The sequence below is a fragment of the Thamnophis sirtalis genome, unplaced genomic scaffold, assembly GCF_051295495.1.
Source record: "Thamnophis sirtalis isolate CommonGarterSnake01/CBP01778 unplaced genomic scaffold, rThaSir2_p1.2 scaffold_1, whole genome shotgun sequence".
Lineage (NCBI taxonomy): Eukaryota > Metazoa > Chordata > Lepidosauria > Squamata > Natricidae > Thamnophis > Thamnophis sirtalis.
The window spans coordinates 109,451,791-109,469,252 of NW_028261381.1; the positions used below are offsets into that span (position 1 = coordinate 109,451,791).

Consider the following 17,462-nt stretch of genomic DNA (forward strand, 5'->3'; position numbering starts at 1 on the left):
ATAAGAGATGCATAAGATCAACAAAAGACATTCAAGATGAAGGCAGCTACAGTTTCTTCATCTTTGATCCTTTCTCATACTTTAGCATACATTAATGCTCTGCTGGAAGGAGGGGGGGGATCCAATGCAGCTTCATACATTATGAGCCCTTAAAATGACTTGAGAACATGTAAAACTTTTTTCTTTTGTTCAATCATGTCCGATTCTCAGAGATTGCCTAGACAAATCCCTGAAGCTTATACATAGCAAGATTTTTCAGAAATGGTGTGCCATTGCCTCCTTTCTAAGGCTAAAAGAAAGTGACTTGTCCAAAGTCACACAGCTCACTGTATCCCAAAGGGGGGGGGGACTAAAACTCATGGTCTCTTGGTTTCTAAACTAGCTGCTTTAACCATTACACAAAACTGGCTCTCAAAACTGGAAGTCATTATGGTTAGTAATTACTTTGATTATGTGCTTCAAGTTGGGGTGAATTCTTAGGACATGCCTTGGACAACTGTTAGAATTGGATTTGCCTTGAAATGCTTCTTATCTTTAGGATAGATCAGGGGTATCAAACTCGATTTCACTGAGGGCTGCATCAGGGTTGTGTTTGACTTCGTGGGCTGGGGTGTGCGTGGCCAGGGTGGACATAGCCAGTTTGACATCACTCATGTCGGGGGCACCTGTAGTGACCCGAGTGCTCTGCCCGCAAAAACAGGCTTTCAATCTGTTTTCAGCTACAATGGCTCCTGCAGCCCTCTGTCAGCAAAAACAGAGGTCGAATGGGCTGGGCATGCCCGCCTTCAGCCCCATTTTTGGCTGCAATTGCCTCCTACAGCAATCTACCAGCAAAAATAGAGCCGTGTGGCGTTCCCGAGCTCCATTTTCGCTGGCAGAGGCACCGCGGGCTGGTCCTTTGCTGTTTCCAGAATGGCCCTGTGGCCGGATCAGGCCCCTGGGCCTTGATTCTCCTGGGACAGATGAACAAGCAGAATGAGAAGAATTGAGCATCATTCAATTTATCTTTAGAGACTCTCATAAACAAAGTATGTTAGGAAAAGTTACATCAATGTCAGTTCCCCAAGAAACCATATTTTGATTACATACTGTATATTAAGTAAAGTTGCATACAAAAGTATGCATAAAAACTCATGTTCTTAGCTATATTTATTTCACTGGTGTAGCAATATCTATTGCCACGGCAAAGTTCAAAATATTTATTTATAAGGCTTCTACTTAGCCATGCCAAATACAGCCATATACTTAATAGTTGATTCTATTCATTCATCCATCTTATTCATCTTACAGGAGGAAGAAAACAGTTCAAGGGCGCCACTAGTTAATCAGTGAGGTTGTTGGCTTTTAGGCAAAATTTACTGCTATTGCCTCTTCTCTCGATCAGACCCAGTCTCTTCCCATGGACGGGGCCCTCTAACGTTCTTCCAGTCATCAAATGAGGTTTCTTTAATTTTCTATTGAAAAAGAAAAGAAGAAGGGAAGTCATAACATAGAACATAGAAATATTGTTTATTTGCTTATTTCTGCAATATGTATGCTATTAAATGGGAAGTGTTCACAGAACACACTAAAAGCATCATTAATTAATTGACTTAACTCCGTTTGCTGGCATCACACAACATACTGAACCATGAACTGCAAGGGCTCTTACTGGCTGATTGTGAGACAATCATAACAATAACAATGCATAACAATTATTTTGTTAAATAATAAGTTGAATATAATATGTTTAACATAATGTTGAATAATAGTAATTTCTGAATTGAAAGATTATGGTATAAACGGGCTGTGGTAGTCCCAGAGGTTATCAGCACACTGAGTGCCATACCAAAAAATCTTGGACAGCACTTAGAAAATCAGCACATTGGTAAAAAATTCCCTCTGTCAATTATAAAAGTCCATACTGCATGCATCTGCACATATATTATGCCAATACATTATGACAACCTAGGTTCTTGGGAAGAACTTGATGCAGATGAACATCAATGTCATGAAAAGAACTGACAGCTGATGTGTATATGATAATACCGTGTTTCCCTGAAAATAAGACAGGGTATTACTTTCTTTTGACTCCCGAAATAAGAGCTTGGCCTTATTTTCAGGGAGGTCTTATTATTTTTGAGGCGCAGGAGGTGGTGAGCGTGGTCACATCATGGCTGCTGCTGTGCTGCAATATTTTGAGGGAGGGCTTATTTTTGGGGGAGGGTTTATTTTAGCACATGCACTCAAATACCCGATTGGGCTTATTATCCAGGGAGATCCTATTTTCGAGGAAACAGGGTAATACATGCAAATAGGGGAAGAATGACAGTGACAACACAAAGCAAAGATAGTGTCAGGGTTCCAAATAGCATCCAAAAGTAAATCAGAGCCCAAAGCAAAGTATTGCTCAAAGTTCCAATTTATTAAGAGAGCCATGTTGGCACATCTGGGAAAACCCGAATTTGAAAGCTTCCTGGTTTTCCACATCTAGTTGAAAGTTCAAGATCTTGCCCCCACATCCACAAGTCCATCACATGGTCCAATCTTCCACTGCCATGGTGGCAGTTCCACCCAACCTGTTCCGGGCAGGTGCAGAGGTGCAAAGACAAAGGATGACCTTGGCTTTCTAGAAAGAATTTTGTTATGACTAAATCGCATGTCACTCCTACAATCCCCCCTCCCATTTTCCACAATAGAAAATGCATAGTAGAATAATAGAAAGTGTGTCAGGCCAAAGATCCAAAAGAAAAGATGGCTGCAGGCCTGACAGATAGTAACAATAATAATAGGTGTCTTGGATGCAATACCAAAACATCTGGATCATCACTTGAATCCCGTCGGCATTGATAAATTCACCATTAGTCATTAGCGAAAGTCAGCTTTACTTGAAACAGCTTACATCAGTGTGACAATTATTTTAATATTATTAAACAGCAACATCTCCCTATCCCAGATCCTTGGGAAGGACTTGATAGATAGACAAAAATGCCAAATGCAGTCTAAACATCTGGCTGAGTATGAAACCAACTATAATCTAAAGTAACAATCAGCTAGTTTATGGGGATGTGTGAGTATTGCAGTATGCAAACTCAACTATGACTATAAAAGATTGCAGAGATAAATAGCAAGGCAATATTCTAATAATGAACTCAAATAAAAGCATACTTCAGCATAATCATTTTTTTCTCTGTAGCTAAAGTAAAAAAATTGGGACTCCTGGGTTAAATGGATATGGTCGGAATCATTAATTTCCATCTGGCTCTTTTCAGCCCTCTTCGCTATGCTCAGAAACTGTTATTACCTTATTACAATTTGTAGGGAAGGTGAAGATTACATAGAAAGCAAAAAGCAATACCCCTCCCCTTGTTCTAAGAAGCATTTTCCATTCTAAAGTAGTTCTAAACACCTTTTATCTAAAATAGTGCGTTTTGTGGAGTGGAAAAGGAAGGGAATGTGTGAAAACAATCTCTTCTGAACATGATCCATCAGTCTAAAACAAATTATTTCTTCACCTCTCAGATCAACAAGATGAAATTCCCAGCTCAAATCTAGGTAATCCCTAATAAATGGAAAATAAGAGACTGTTGAGTGATTTATTATCTAAATTCATCACCACTGAAAAGTGCAAGATTTTCTAAAATACAAATGACAATATAATAGTGCAGTTCAACTCAGAGTAGCACCTCATTTTATTAGAATCAGGGGTGGGCAGCACGTATAACTTTAGTTAACAAAATGATGCAACTGATTCATTCAGGATTATGAAAGAAAGTTGAAACAGTCTGTGGTGCTTTGAAATAGGCAATAAAACAATATTTTTAAACTCAGGGAGAGTGAAATGGGAATGTTTGGTTGTACATTATCAGCTAGAAATTCCCTTGTGTCTGGATACTGAAAATTAACAAATTAGAACCAACACTCCCAGCTTTCAGATTATATCATTCTCCAGTGCACTGCTCAGAGAGCCCAAATGCTGGGTTAACACAGCCTATCTGCCCTTGGACTGAGTGATGTTTTTCTTGACCACGCCTCCCTTTGCCTGCACATGCTCAATTCGAAAACTCAGTCCGCCCGAGTTAGGGCTGTTTTGGGAGAGCTCCAGTCTAAGAGCAGAAAGGCTGGAAAAAGTTTCCCAATTTGGACCACGTTTAAATTCTCAGATAGAGGAAATCACGCTTCTACATCAGGTCTGTCTATTTGCCTCCAGTGAGGCTTCCGTCGCTTTAAGAGAAGGGCTGCCGGGTTTTTCCCTGCTGTTGCTAATTGCAAGCACTGCAGGGGGTTGCAAAGGCTTGCACAGCGGGGGCTGGCTAGCAAGGGAGCAGTTAGTGGGATAAACCAAGTTCCCTGTTGGAACAGGGGCGTCCCAGGGGGAGGAAAAATCCAGCAAGGCTCTGAGAAGGCTCTAAAGCAGGTGAGCCGGATTGCTAGGATTCCCTCGCCTGCTCCATTTTGCCCGGCAACAGCAGCGACGGCTGGAGTCTTCGCACACCTTCAGGGCTGGAAAGAGCGGGAAGCGGCTGCGTGCGCACCCCCCGCCATTTTGGATCGCTCCGACTCACCGGGCAGAGCGGCAGAGCTCAGAGCGTGCTAGGAACAAGGCAGCAAGAAGAGCCCAGCCAGCCAACGGAGCTTCAGCGAGCCCTCAACGACTGCAGAACGCCGCGGGGAGGCTGGGGGCTAGTCTGGGAAGCCAGCTAGCCTCTCCCTCCGGAAAATAAGCTAAGTCTCGGGGAACCGAGGGCGGTGGGAGGAAGGAAATCCGACCCCAAGGCGGCCCTTCCCTCCTGGAGATTCTGCCAGCGCTTTTGGACTGCAAAGGCCAGCGCGTGCCCATCCCAGCTCCAGCTATCTCCCAGGCCTCGTGGGGACCTGAAATGGCTGAGGAATGCAGGGAGGCCTTAGGGGATCAGGTGGGGCCCTCCAGCAAGCGCTGCAAGCTGGATCCCTCTGTAAATAAAGGCAAAGGGCACAAAGGCTCACTTGAAAGGTCTTCTCCAAGAGCCACAGTGGATCCCAGGGAGGTTTCAGGGCCCCTTCAGCCAGAACCTAGCCCAGACCGTCGCAGCAGGGAGTCAGCTTCCCCTGATCGTGAGGCCCAATCCCCCGGGGACAGTGAATTCTTGTCTGGGGATAACTATGCATCCAGGGATCCATCTCCTGAAGCATCTTGGGGGTACCCCGACTCCCCTAGCTCCTCCATCGGAGAGGAACGAGATTCTGTCCAGAATTCCCCCCTTGGGAAGGGTGGATCCAGCTCAGGCAGGCCTAGCCAGCGCAGGCCCAGTAAGCAAAAGAAAAAAAGGGGGAAAAGTTCTGCTCTCTCGGATGAAATGAGGGAGGTAATTGCCTTAGCCATCTCCCAAGGGATAGCTGAAGGCATTAAGCGCAAGGGCTCTAGCAAGGGCAAGGCCCCAAAGGAGAAACGCAAACCTAGGGCCTCCACCTCTAAGGAGCCTGTATCCTCCTCCCCATCTTCAAGCCCCTCTCACTCTGGGTTATCAAGTTCTGAGCAGGAAGAAGGGGAGATTTTCGCCCTTTCTGAAGACGAAAACCCCACCCCTGACAAGCCAAAATTCTCTGGCCTGTTTCAACCGTCATTATTCAAGTCTATCTTGCACAAAGCCATGACGGCCACAGAGTTAGGCCCCACTTCCAGACCTGAGGCCTCTCAGGCTTCCACTTCCAAGGATCTTAAGCATGGGTTGTTCAAAGAGACAGTAGAAACCCCCGAGGTTATTCCTGTGCCAGACCTATTTATGGACGCGGTACAGCGCCAGTGGCTACAGCCAGGCACCCTGTCCAACCCCAGTGGGGGGGATAGAACTCTATATGCAGTAGAAGATAAAATGGAGGAAATCCTCAAATTCCCAGAAGTAGATGCCCCAGTCGTGTCTCTGACTTCCAATTCCAACCTGCCAGCTGAGCTCCTAGAGGGACTTAAGGCAGAAGATAAGAGGTCAGAAAAGGCATGTCAGAAAACACACATGGCGTCTGCCTGGGCCATCAAGGCATCCACCTCTGCCTCCTTTTTTATTAGGGCCACCCTATTCTGGCTGCGCCAACTCAGGTCCAGACCCCCGCCCAGGAAATCTAGGTGGCGCCATGAGCTAACCAAGATTATTACCGCTGTCGAGTATTCGGCGGATGCCACCTTGACAGCAGCAAAATTCTCTTCCAGAGCTCTAGCTTCCAATATCACCTCCCGCCGCCTCCTATGGCTCAGGCACTGGCAGGCCGAAATGAAGGCTAAATGGAAGCTGGCATCGGCCCCATTTAAAGGGGGCTTTCTGTTTGGAGAGGCCCTGGACAAGTTTGTCACCGAAACCAAGGACAAACGCAAGATCCTTCCGGCAACCTTTAAAAGGGGTGACCGGAAAGGGGCGGGGTCCTTTCGTAAGAGACCCTACAGGAGCCAGGAAACAGGGCAATCTTCTCACCCTTCCTCCTATCAGAGGCCCTTTCAGGCAGGGGGGGATAGGCACCAAGACAGATCCTTCGGGGCTCGTGCCAACCAATCCCAGTCTTCCTTTCGGAGACCATTCCGAGGAGGAGGAAACAACAGTGGTGGATCCCGGCCCTTTCGTAAGGGAAAGTGACGGTCACAGGGATCCCCCCATCGGGGGTCGGCTACGGCTGTATGCCGACAGGTGGGAGGAGATAACATCGGACAAGTGGGTCCTCAACACCATTCGCAAGGGCCTTCTCCTGGACTTCCTATCCTTTCCCCAAAGAAAGTTTATCCGCTGTCCTACCCCCAGGAACCCAGAAAAGAGGGAACGCATGAGGGCAGAAATCTGCCATCTCCTAGAGATAGAGGCGATAGAGCCAGTCCCCAGGGATCAGCAGGGGAGGGGCTTCTATTCGATCCTCTTCCTAGTGCCCAAAAGTTCAGGGGGGTGGAGGGCCATCTTGGACCTCAAGAGCCTAAATCAGCATCTGGCTTACAAGAGGTTCAAGATGCAGTCACTCCACTCCATCCTGGGCTGTGTGAGGGAGGGGGACCTATTGACATCAATAGATCTCAAAGAGGCCTACCTGCATGTCCCCATCCATGTGGCCCACAGGCGGTTCCTGAGGTTCTACGCGGAAGGGAAGCATTTCCAGTACAGGGCTCTTCCCTTCGGGCTATCATCTGCGCCCAGAACATTCACCAAAATTCTGGCAGTGCTAGCGGCTCATCTCCGCAACCATCCGGTTCGTCTGGAATGTTATTTAGACGACATAATCATTCACTCTCTCACCACCAAGCAGGCACACCGCGATGTTTCTCTAACTGTGCAGACCCTGCAGTACCATGGCTTCTCTGTCAACATGGAGAAGAGCCAGTTCCGACCATCCACCTGTATACAGCACCTGGGTGCGGTCATCAACTCCACCTCCTGCCAGGTATTTCTTTCGCCAGACCGGCTGTCGAACCTGAGACGCAGAGTGAAGCACTGCAGCCTTGCCAGGTCGGTACCCATCATTCAGCTGTCCCAGCTCCTGGGGATAATGATCTCGTGCCTGGGGGTGGTTCCCTGGGCTCGCCTTCACGCCAGGGAGCTGCAGTGGTTTCTGCTGCCAATGCAGAGGGCCAGGAACAGCAACTCACTCAGGCGGGTTCGGCTCCCACGAAAGGTGATCCGGTCTCTGGCATGGTGGAGGTCCAAGGCAGTCAGGAAGGGCTGCCTGTTCAAGGAGCCGGAGAGACTAGTTGTCACCACGGATGCCAGCCTCCTGGGGTGGGGCGACCACTGTCAGGGCCACCTAGCCCAAGGCCGATGGACTCAGAGGGAGGCCGCCCACAGCATCAATTGGCTGGAACTGAGGGCAGCTCGCCTAGCGCTGAGAAAGTTCGCATCTCTAGTAAGAGGGGCTCATGTACTGTTGATGACAGACAATGTGGCGACAAAAGCGCACATAAACCGGCAAGGGGGCACTCGATCAAAGGCCCTCATGCTCGAGGCAGAAGCGCTGGGCAGGTGGGCGGAACGTCATCTGGCTTCTCTCAGTGCAGATCACATCTCCGGCGTAAGCAACCGGGAAGCAGACTGGCTGAGCCGCCAACGCATCGACCACTCGGAGTGGCGCCTGCACCCGGACCTGTTCCAGCAGATCGTGAGGAGGTTCGGCAATCCACAGGTAGACCTGTTTGCCACACACAACAACACACAGCTCCCACGCTTCTTCAGTCGCTACCACTCGCCCCAGGCAGAGGGAACAAATGCTCTGAGGTCAGCGTGGCCTCAGGGACTTCTGTATGCCTTCCCTCCACTTCCGCTCATCCCTCAAGTGGTGAACAAGCTCCTGACCGAAAAGGCAGACCTCATTCTGGTGGCTCCCTCCTGGCCCAGAAGGCCCTGGTACGCAGACCTGGTCAGCCTCTCAGTTCAAAGACCTTGGAGAATCCCCCGGGACAAGATTGCCCTCAGCCAGGGGGCCATCACCCATCCGGAGCCCCAGTGGCTGCAGCTAGCCGTTTGGCACTTGAAGGGGAGCTCCTGAGGAAGCAAAAATTCTCTGACCAGGTCATTCGAACAATCCAAGCGTCCAGGAAGCCCTCTACGACTAGAATCTACGATGCCACCTGGGCCGCCTTCTCACAATGGTGCAAGACTAGGAACATAGAGGCCTCCTCAGCCTCGATCCCCCAGACCTTAGACTTTTTGCAAGAGGGTCTGGATAAGGGCCTTGCAGTCAGCACCCTCAGACGCCAGGTTGCAGCGTTGTCTACCATCCTGGCAAAGGGCTCCTCTCGCTCGCTGAGTCAGCTTCCCCAGATCAAGAGCTTTCTCAAGGGAGCAGCGAACATCAGCCCTCCAACTGTTCACCGGTATCCGTCATGGGATCTTCCATTTGTGCTTAAGGCCCTGACCAAAGCCCCATTTGAGCCTTTGAAAAAGACCAGTCTGCGCTACCTCACCATCAAAACCGCTTTCCTGGTGGCCATTACATCCGCTCGCAGGGTAGCCGAGCTTGCTGCGCTCTCTGTCAGGGAGGATTTGTGCGTAGTTCACCCGGACAGAGTAATATTGAGACTTGATCCGTCATTTGCTCCGAAAATTAACTCCCTGTTTCACAGGACTCAAGAACTTATTTTGCCCAACTTCTGTCCCCATCCTTCTCACCCTAAGGAGCGTGAGTGGCACAAGCTGGACGTGAGACGGGCCGTGCGCACGTATGTAAAGAGAACAAAGGACTACCGCCGGTCAGAGGCTTTCTTTGTCTCCTTCCTCCCTGCGTCCCTGGGCCGCAAGGTCTCCTCTCACACTGTGGGACGTTGGCTACGTGCTTGCATCAAACTGGCATATGAGCACCAGGGCAAGACGGCTCCGAGAAGAATCACCGCTCACTCCACCAGGAGCGCTGCAACGTCTGCAGCCTGGGCAACCCAGGCCTCTATCCTAGACATTTGTAGAGCGGCCACCTGGGCTTCCCCCACGGCCTTTATTAGAAACTATAAGATTGACACCTTTGCCTCAGCCGAAGCCTCCTTTGGCAGAAGAGTATTACAAAGAGTGGCTGAAATGCCAGAGGCTTCGGCGCTTCCCCACCCTGGGACTCAATAGCTTGGGCATGTCCCAGCATTTGGGCTCTCTGAGCAGTGCACTGGAGAAAGACCGTTGGCTTACCTGAACGGTCGTTCTCGGGGCACTGCGAAGAGAGCCCAAACCCACCCGGGTGTTTGTATTTGAACGATGTGGCTGTATTGACTGTAATTGATTACAGGACGGTTCCTTCGTTTTCGAATTGAGCATGTGCAGGCAAAGGGAGGCGTGGTCAAGAAAAACATCACTCAGTCCAAGGGCAGATAGGCTGTGTTAACCCAGCATTTGGGCTCTCTTCGCAGTGCCCCGAGAACGACCGTTCAGGTAAGCCAATGGTCTTTATGTTCCAAATTAGAACATTATGTTATTGTTGCATCATTATTATCCTTCAAGTATCTGAAGTGCAATCTGATTTAGACAGGGCACCTTGCCAGGCCTGCGTGTTTCAATACAAATATTACTTCCATACTGCTTTCCTATCTCCATAACTATTGGAAAAATTAGAGGTTTCTGTGTCTGTGTGCTTATGCACACATATACAGAGAGAGAGACAGAAAAAGCATTTAATTTATATGCGTTTCCCACATAGTGTTAGATAGATTTAAAACATTTTTATTATGTTTTTCACAGATACAAAATGGATTACAGCATTAAAATAAAGTATGTCAATAAAATTCAATTCCATAACACTTCACCAAACTACAGATCTAGTCAACATTGTCTGAGGTCTAAAGTAGAGAATCATTAGCATATCTAAAATTAGGAGAGTTGAGATGGGAACAGATTCTCACTCTATTCTTCCCTCTTTGGTCATTTGACTGACTATCTTGGGTTTATTTTTGATATTATGATTATTTTTGGGTTTAGACACTGATAAGTTTTGGTTTTCTTTCTATTGATGTGATATTCTGCCCAGCACAACATTTGAAGTTGGACTGATTACTGTAAAACAGATACATTTATGTAAAGCCAGAGCTTGTTTCTGTCCATTCCAATTCATGATCTTTAAGGGAAGTGACCTTCAATTCCCATTTCCCCTCCTCCACCTAGCAGCCTAGACAATGAAATAAGTGTATCAGCTAGAATCAGCTTTTTCATACTGAAAAGCTATGAAATTTTACTGGGCAGAAAGAGGTGTCTGAGATGTTCTTTTAGTTTCTATAGAGGATCAGATTAAAAATTTATGATAGTGAATATTCCATCTTTGTCTGTCACCATCACCTTCTGTCTAAAAGCTAGGAGAGATATACTTCATAGGTCAAATGAAAGTGCGTATACCATTTAATCCATTGTAATCCTGTTTTACTATTGTTTCCCTTGCTTCCCGTCTTATCAATGAGGATATTTGTTTTACATTATTTTCATTAAAATGAATTAAGAAGCAGGATTCTTTTGCTGATTGTGTAATGAGTAGTACTGAATTAATTCATCTGAAGAATGTAAAAAAAGTACTATTTTTGAGTTTTAGTTTTATAATTAGCAATAGCACTTAGATTTATATATCGCTTTACAGCCCTCTCTAAATGGTTTACAGAGTCAGCATATTGCCCCCAACAATCTGGGTCCTCATTTTACCGACCTCGAAAAGATGGAATGCTAAGTCAACCTTGAGCCAGTGAGAATTTAACTGCTGGCAGTCGGCAGAATTAGCCTGCAATGCTGCATTTTAACCACTGCACCACCACAGCTCTTTACCCGGAGCATTTTGCTGCTCCTATTGGTTGGATTATATAAAATTTAATTTGGAATAGCATTAATGCCCATTTAAATAATATGTGAATCCATTTGATTTGGGGTTCTAAAATCTGGTATACATTTTAAAGCTGAGCACCAAATGAGGCTAGAATTGTACAGCAAGTCCAAGGAGCTGACAGATTAACAGTCTGTATCACTAAAGAATAATACTTATTTGCAATTAGCCACATGGATCCTATCTTAAAGCTGGCAAATGCAACACAACAATACATACACATTCTAATTGGATCTGCAGTTTTTCTTAATAGTAAAACTGTATTTGCAGTACAGTATGAACATGAAAAATGGGGGTTGCATCCTACAAAGCTTTGAATTTTCAAAGCAATATGTTTTTTCTGGGTCTCTATGAATCAAAGTTAACGTTCATTTAATTTTAGACACGGCTAGAATTCATATTATAACCAAATAGCCACATAATAAAGCAAATATACCAATATCATACCTCATATTCTTCTTCCAGTGTCACCTTACGCTTTTTGAGCTTCTTTTCCAATTCTGGATCCATCTGATTAATAAAATATAACAATTAAACACTTCTAATTAGAAAGAAAACGTTACCTATGAAGGACTGTAATTTCCCTGCACCTTCAAATATAGGCAATTCTCTTTATAGAGAAAAGGAAAAGGAATTCTTACGCAGTTCATTCTCAGATAATCAAAATTCCAATAGGCTCTATCATAGTAGGTTTGGCCAATAATTTATACTTAGCATGAAAACCTTAATTATTTCAAGTAAGAAGAAGAAAGATAAGCTATATCATTATAAGCATTTTATTGATAATCTTTCATATCAATTTCTATTCATAAAATGGAAAGCTGAAATAAATCTCAAAGGAAGTTCAGGTTTATTTATTTTCATAGGTAAGAATGTTCCCTGAACCTTGGTTTAGACCAAAGCAATCACAAAATAAATAGCTCCAGATTGCAGAAGCCTCATTAAAATTCAATGTCTCAAGACTGATTATATTTACAAAACTCATTATCCAAGATTTTTTTCCCCCATGCTGGAATGCTAGTAAGTTGAAGAGAAATTCAACTGCCAGAAGTTAACGGTGGCATATATTAAGACATTGGGCTCTCAGAAAAATACTGAATTGATTGAATGCCTGCTGTAATGCTTTTAAAGTGATAAGATGTTCTAGAACTATGGGGAAACAGACTAGTAAGGCATAGAATCAATAGCGAAGTATTTGAGATTGAATGCAAAGTGATGATCAGTACAAAGAACGTACATGGGAGTGCTTTTGTCATACACATACGTATAATGTTTGAATATAGAAAACGTGTTCTCCCTCTCTTTTCAGTTTGCAATTCTGAGAGTAGCCTATAGTGCAATTTATTTTTTTAAACTAATTAATCTATTTCTTACATTTTATTCATTCTGGTGTAGCCAAGATGGGCCCCATAAAATATTTAAGTCTGCCCCAATGTATTATTTCAGCTACATTATCAGAAAGGTCACTTGTTCAAACAATAACTAGAACAGAAAGACATGCTCATGTCACCTGTTATCATAATACACCCTCAAGCACACATTTCATGTTGAGTTAGCCAGTGCTATCTTCGGATGGATTTTAGCTGTGCTATTATGACAGGCTGTTAGAAAAAGAGAAGGGAAGGGAAGGGACAAGAATCCCCCCCCTCACTAAATATCTATATAAAATATAAATGTGGTGACTATTACCAACACTGTGTGAACAAAGATGTGGAGCTATGGTAAATTCTGAAATGAGCTCTCCTAATGGTATATAGCTGGAGAAAGCTGAGGAGCTAATTCTTGATTTGAGGCAAGTTTAAAACTGGAAGACCAATGAGAAGCATAAAGCATAAAACTGGAAAACCCACAGAAAAGCAAGCTTGGCTTTAAAACAAATTAGCTTACTTTATAGGACATAAACACTCAATCTAATCAGCCACAATAGTTTTCAAGTGCAGAAGCTGGATGCTTGGGACTTTTTAGCCTTGTTGATAAACTTCCATGAAGCAGTCAATTAGCTACTATTGCAGAAGAGCAATAGGTTAAATGGATTCCTTGGAGCCAATATGGTGTAATGGTAAAAAAAGAGATTAAATTCCACGTGTTGTTAGCATCATGGAGTGACCTAGGACAAGTCAACCTCTCTCAGGCTAATTTATCTCATAGAATTGTTATAGTGTTATTTTGAGTGTAATTCTATTTTTATTGTTTGTATAAATATTTTTATGATTTTATCAATTTTAATTTTATAAGCAGTCCAGAGTTGCCATTAGGCAAGATGGGCAGCAAATGAATCTAATAGACAGACAGACAGACAGAAAGTCAGACAGACAAGAAAACCTTGTCTGAATGGTTAAATCACAAACAAATGAGAAAGCCTTATGAATGGTTAAATCACAATGGCTCTGATACTTAAGATTTATTTCCTCTTTCTGGTTATAGCCAAGATTCCAAAATGCAGGGACATAAGCCTTAGGTAATATAAGAGGAAGAAAGCAGACAATTAACATGGTCCAAATCTATTTAAAAATCAGTCTTGTACAAGGCAAAAAATACTGCAATGAAAAGTTATTGAAGAACAAGATGCAAATGGTAAAAAAACGAGATAGGTATGTAAAAAGATAAGTGTGTGTGTGTGTGTGTGTGTGTGTGTATGTATGTATGTATGTATGTATGTATATACAAACACACTGTTCCATGTATGTGCAACAGAAGAAAAAGTATGAAATTCATAAAGTTGCACTCTAATAAGCAAAAGGCTAAACAAGACTAAACTATGAAAAGAAGAAAGAGAAATGAAGGTGTGGCTGACACCAAGAAGTGGTTAAAGAAAGTAGTCCTAGACTTACAACCATTCAAAGTTACGGCCCTGAAAAAACTGACTTATGACCATTTTTCATAGTTATGACCATTGCAGCATCCCCATGGTTATGTGATTAAAATTCAGATGCTTGGCAACTGACTTGTATTTATGACAGTTGCAATCCCCTGGGGTCGTGTGATCACCTTTTGTGACCTTCTGAGAAGCAAAGTCAATGGGGAAGCCAGATTCACTTTAACAGTTGCAGTGATTCACTTAACCACTGTGTGGCAAGCAACAGGGAGAAAACAGAACTATTTAACTCATTTTTTGCATCTGTCTTCACACAAAGAGATAAAACAGTCCAACCTATCCAAAACAGCACCACAAAGATCAGATTAGGAACCCAAGTTGAAATAGGGAAGAAAATGGCAAGTGAGCACCTGTCCAGTGACGTGCAGTGAGGTTTATGGCTGGTGAGGCACTGACACAGGGGTTTCAATTTTTTTTTGCACTTGTGGACTTCAACTCCCAGAATTCCACAGCCAGGCATGCTCAGTTCCGATTTAAAGCAACAGCATTTGTTTTTCTCCTTTGCGAAAAAGTTTTCCATCATTCTTTTTCTTCTTTCTCTCCCTCCCTCCCCCCTCTCTCCAACAGACACACAGAGAAGTTGGATCCCTCTCTCACTCACTCACTCTCAAACAAACACAAACACAGAAGTTGGATTGGATATATTTTCCAATGACTTGAAAGCAGCTCCTCTGCCATACCCCCCCCCCCATTCCCCTGCTGTCTTCTGATCCGAGTCTTTGATTGCAGGTGGAGCCACGTTGCCTTTTCAAACTTGTAATCAGTGAAGTTGGGCTTATATACTTTTATCCAGGTGTGTATGTGTGTGTGTGTGTGTAAAGGCAATGTAGCTCTGCATGCAATCACATACCTTTTCCAGCTGTTTCAGAGAGGATTTCAACTCTGCTCTTGCCTGCCATCATGAAAAGAAAAAAAATGTAAAAGGAAAAAGACAAGAGCTGAAGGCTGAGCTAGTTGCTGACAGAGTCACTGTGTGGATAACTCTGCTTAACTGTTTAAAAAAGCCTCTAAAAAAAACGCCCTCTATAGGAGGCAGGAGAATGAGGTGCCTCATTATGTCAGGAATTTTTCGGCTTTTAACCCTTGCTTAGCTCTGTTCGAGTGATCATAAAGTCAGACTAGATGAGTCACCTCATTCTCCCGCTTCCTCCTGTAGTTTTTTATAGGCTTTTTTAAACAGTTAAGCACTAAGCAGAGTCATCCACTGACTCTGGCAGCAACTAGCTCAGCCTTTTTCCTTTTACATTTTGTTTTCTTTTCATGACGACAGTAGTGAGGCTCTGCCTCCCCTGCCTGCACGTACCTGCACCTGTCTACCCTAGATGAGTTTCAATCACCAGGACCAGATGGATTACACCCCAGGATTCTGAAGGAACTGGCAGACGAGATCTCAGAACCACTGAACTATATCTTTCAGAGATCCTGGAGCATCGGGGAACTGCCAGAGGACTGGAAAAGAGCTGATGTGGTTCCCATCTTCAAAAAAGGGGAAAAAAATAGATCCAGGAAACTACAGACCTATCAGCTGGACCTCAATACCAGGAAAGATTCTGGAAAAGATAATCAAGCAATGAATTAACGAATACCTAGAAGTAAACAAAGTAATAGCCAAAAGCCAACATGGGTTTGTCAAAAACAGATCATGCCAGACTAATCTTATTGCATTATTTGACAAAGTGACAAAATTAGTGGACCAGAGGAATGCCATCGATATAATTTACTTGGACTTAAGTAAGGCATTTGATAAAGTAGACCACAGCTTACTACTAGATAAAGTAGAAGAATGTAGGTTAGACAGCCTCACCATCAGATGGATTCGTAACTGGCTGACCAACCATACTCAAGGTGTAGTCCTAAATGGAATTGCAGCTACAAGGAGGGAAGTATGCAGTGGAGTACCCCAAGGCTCTGTTTTGGGCCCAGTACTCTTCAACATCTTCATCAGTGATTTGGATGAGGGAATAAATAGGGAACTTGTCAAATTTGCAGATGACACAAAGCTGGCAGGAATAGCCAACACTCCAGAAGACAGGCTTAAGATACTGAAGGATCTTGACAAACTTGAACATTGGGCATTATCTAATAAAATGAAATTCATTGGTGAAAAGAGTAAGGTTATACATTTAGGCAAGAAAAACAAAATCCACAGGTACAGTATAGGTGGTATCTTTCTCAATAGTAGTAACTGTGAGAGAGATCTTGGAGTCCTAGTGGACAACCATTTAAATATGAGCCAGCAGTGTGCAGCAGCTGCCAAAAAAGCCAACACAGTTCTAGGCTGCATAAACAGAGGGATAGAATCAAGATCACGTGAAGTGTTAATACCACTTTATAACGCTTTGGTAAAGCCACACTTGGAATACTGCATTCAGTTTTGGTCTCCATGATGTAGAAAAGATGTGGAGACTCTAGAAAGAGTGCAGAGAAGAGCAACAAAGATGATTAGGGGACTGGAGACTAAAACATATGAAGAACGGTTGCAGGAATTGGGTACGTCTAGTTTAATGAAAAGAAGGACTAGGGGAGACATGATAGCAGTGTTCCAATATTTCAGGGGTTGCCACAAAGAAGAGGGAGTCAAACTATTCTCCTAGGCACCTGAGGGTAGAACAAGAAGCAATGGGTGGAAACTAATCAAGGAGAGAAGCAACTTAGAACTAAGAAGAAATTTCCTGACAGTTAGAACAATAAATCAGTGGAACAGCTTGCCTCCAGAAGTTGTGAATGCCCCAATACTGGAAGTCTTTAAGAAGTTGTTGGATAGCCATTTGTCTGAAATGGTATAGGGTTTCCTGCCTAGGCAGGGGATTGGACTAGAAGACCTCCAAGATCCCTTCCAACTCTGCTATTGTATTGTATTGTAAATGGGCCAAAACTCATTTAACAAATGTCTCACAGCAGCAGAAATTTTGGGCTCAATTGTGGTTGTAAGTCAAGGACTACCTGGATCTCTGATAGAAAAATATTCTAAAAACCTGTTCAAGGCAATCACTACCTTTAATGAGACCATCTGAAGAACTACAAGATACATACAAGCTTGTGAATTCTAAAGAACTCTTTGTCAAATAGTTAATTAAATGATGTGCTCTCCTGAATGAACTTCCTTAAAATGTAAAAATGCTCTCTGGTTCAGAAGAAATAAAAAATCATATTGAGACCATTTATTTACCACCTCTCCAATTAAAATTATGTCAAAAAGACTTGATTCAACTTGACTTGAATGCCTATCTTGGTATATAAGCGCTTCTTTTGGAACTGTAACTGAATAGCCGGCTGACTCATCCTGAATATAATGGAAGAATAAGGGGCAAGGGAATAAGAAAAG

At 43.9% G+C, this 17,462-nt stretch overlaps 2 protein-coding genes across 2 annotated transcripts in view; one reads left to right on the top strand and one right to left on the bottom strand.

Moving 5' to 3' along the window:
• Window positions 1-985: 985 nt before the first annotated feature.
• The window catches only part of COX16 (cytochrome c oxidase assembly factor COX16), a 33,046-nt gene continuing 16,569 nt past the window's right edge, over window positions 986-17,462 (bottom strand). The window contains exons 3-4 of the mRNA XM_087721584.1: window positions 11,710-11,772; window positions 986-1,454 (exon numbers count right to left, since the gene is read on the bottom strand). Coding sequence (XP_087577710.1) covers window positions 1,362-1,454; window positions 11,710-11,772 — 156 coding nt within the window. The 3' untranslated portion in view covers window positions 986-1,361. The remainder of the gene's footprint in view (window positions 1,455-11,709; window positions 11,773-17,462) is intronic.
• On the top strand, window positions 5,021-8,092 carry LOC148049654 (uncharacterized). Its single transcript, XM_087721554.1, has 2 exons — window positions 5,021-7,436; window positions 7,977-8,092. The coding sequence occupies exon 1, from the start codon at window positions 5,316-5,318 to the stop codon at window positions 6,579-6,581; it is 1,266 nt and encodes a 421-aa protein (XP_087577680.1). The 5' UTR covers window positions 5,021-5,315; the 3' UTR covers window positions 6,582-7,436; window positions 7,977-8,092.